Source organism: Gavialis gangeticus, unplaced genomic scaffold (assembly GCF_001723915.1).
Source record: "Gavialis gangeticus isolate Ggan-Ray unplaced genomic scaffold, GavGan_comp1, whole genome shotgun sequence".
In the NCBI taxonomy this organism is placed as follows: Eukaryota; Metazoa; Chordata; order Crocodylia; family Gavialidae; genus Gavialis; species Gavialis gangeticus.
Window position 1 is genome coordinate 33859636 of NW_017729025.1, and position 2736 is coordinate 33862371.

The 2736-nt window shown below is 35.4% G+C and overlaps 1 protein-coding gene across 1 annotated transcript in view; it reads right to left on the minus strand.

Annotated features, from left to right (window-relative positions):
- Positions 1-820: 820 nt before the first annotated feature.
- The window catches only part of GLRX5 (glutaredoxin 5), a 13043-nt gene continuing 11127 nt past the window's right edge, over positions 821-2736 (minus strand). Inside the window, exon 4 of the mRNA XM_019519905.1 lies at positions 821-1629. Coding sequence (XP_019375450.1) covers positions 1451-1629 — 179 coding nt within the window. The 3' untranslated portion in view covers positions 821-1450. The remainder of the gene's footprint in view (positions 1630-2736) is intronic.

The following is a 2736-nucleotide window of genomic DNA, read 5'->3' on the forward strand; positions in this document are numbered from 1 at the left end:
AAAAGCTATAAACTCTCTTTCTAAACCTTCAAAAAATTCTCTTGAAGCAACTTTCCATTCCAGATACTGAAAGAATTCCTAATCAAACATTGCATTCAAAACAAAAGAATCCCAATCAAATTCAGACATCCTTTGTGATGGAAAGAAATGAGGCAGGCAAACTTAAAATAGAATAGTAGTTTAAGTTACTTGTTTAACCCATGAGGGCAGACATGTTTAACTAAGAACTGAAATTGAACAGCATTTAAAAATAATTCTTGAGGGAGAGATGCTTCTCAGCATTGTAGCAACATTGCTACGTTAATTAAAGGCACAATTTTTTTATATATATATGCTGAGAGACTTCCCAATAAAGAATTTTCCTTATCAGTGTTTTTATTTCTCTTCTGTTTATCCATACCGGAACTATATTAGTTTATCCCCAACATAACAACGTTCTTTGACACAGAAATCAAACAAGTGATTATTTGTTCAACATACGAAAGGTCTTTCCTGCTTATCTGTAAGGTCCCTTCCACCCCTAACATCTATGAAACTATGAATTCACTAGTTAAGTGATGAAAAGCTACATTTTATGGCTTCCAAGTTTATTCTCCTCCTGCCCTATTCAGAGCCTTCATACAAAAGACTTCCCATTTCTGATCAATAGTACAGGAGAACTGAAATATAGGTAATGTAAAAAAAGGAAGCAACCACTTTGGCAGAGGTAGAAAACAAAGCTACTATAAAAATCTTGAGTTTTATAACTCCAAGTGGTCTTCCAAGGCCATCAACAAGACATGGGGCACAATTTGTAAAACAAAGTAATAATGACCATTACACATTTGTTTGTGCTAGTGTATTTATTTCAACCCTTGGAATGAATATATATTCCATGCACCATTCATATTAGTCTCATTGTTTTCTCCTAATTCATTTAAAAATAGGTTTGCAGGTTACATGTATACACAAGGTCACAGACTCCTGGGAAGTCCCATCTTAAGGTGTTTATACATAGAGACAGATACCAGTTATTGACACATTTCCAAGAGGAGCAAAAGAGCTGCAAACACTGTCTGCATAGATTTATGTATCAAAAGGACAGACAACATAAGCAAAATACACAAGAGCTCTGTAAAAATAATATAATTCTACAGTCTTTTGGTTTCCTCCTGCCTCAATCAAGAGATAACAGACAACACACACAAATGAGCTGTTTACATCAATTTCCAAATATATGTATTACAGTGCATTGGTTACACTCCAATTTTCACAACAGAGTTCCCTTAAAACCAAAATACCAAGTATACTGTATCACATGCTACCAGATGTTTACTGATAAACCTTAGTGTCAATTCAGAAAAACGCCTTCTTCATGGTAGAGGACATAAGGCTTTTCTGGTAATCAGTTATTGTGAAAGATGTTCTTCATTAGTCTCAGTATCCTCTAAAATGAAGTTTCTTGCTTGTTTTACTTCTTATCTTGGTTTTTTTCTTCATCCAAAAGCGCAGAGCGGATTCCTAACTTCTTAAGCTCTTCTACTAAGTCTCCATTCTGATGCATCTGGAGAAGTATGTCACAGCCACCTACAAATTCACCATTGAGGTACACTTGGGGGATGGTAGGCCAGTTGGAATAATTTTTAACACCTGTACAAAAACAAACAAACAAAATGGGTTGGGTTTTTGTTTTAAGAATAGTATCACTTGAGCTTCATACAAATGTTCATTTTCCATTTCTTTTCTCCTCAGTATGTTTGATCCTATTTATAACAGAATTCACAATAAGAATGACATTCTATGAAACTTATTCTTGGCTCCCACCTACAGGAAAGGAACCACCCGCTGAGAAACCAAGGTTCAGTACTAGTATAGCTTTTAAGCAGGAATTGTGAAGTATCATTGTGGATGAGAAAATACTACTTAAACATGACTTTGGGCCGATTAAAAAAAAGCTAGAGTACTTTTAATACATATCCAGTACTCCTCACCTCTAAATGTAATTATCCTCTATGCTTTCCCAAAGAACGCTCCATGTTCTCACTGACTCTTTACAGCAATATTTACCCTGGAAAGTTGCTTGGCCACAGTAGTGCCACTCTTCCCCATCTATGGGCCTGTGAATTTCAGAATACTTATCTTTCACTAACAGACCATGAAGTTCAAGGGAGGGGCAACAAGACACTGCACCCACCAAGAAACACACCACAAAAGTATAACTGAATTCATAAGTTATAGAAGGCTCACACAGACTACTGCAACTTCTCTTTAATCACAGCGAGGTAAATTTAAAAATAAAACCAATCCCACATAAGAGGCCAAATTAAACCATGACTCAGCCCTAATTTAAAAGACCCTCAGGAAAATAAGCAAAGATTATGAATGCAGATGAAAGAGCAGGTATATACTCATTTTGCCACCTTTCCATGTGCTACCAAACATGCAAGAGACCCAACAGTTAACTTTCTGCTCCTTGTACTTTAAAATAGCCTATTACTACATGCTTATATCTAGTCAGTCAGTCACTCAGATCCTGGACTATGCTCCAAATTAACACACTGTTACAGAGTAGACATGTTACTGTTAAATAAGAGGGTTAAGTAAGAGGATTAAGTAACACATGACACAGGATACTTTAAATTGTCAATCTAGAATAAGGTAAGAATGAAGCCTTTATATATAAATGTATTTTTAAATACAAGTCTTTACATAAAAGCATATGGCTTTTATGTAAAAAATAATCTTTTGCAGCAGCCA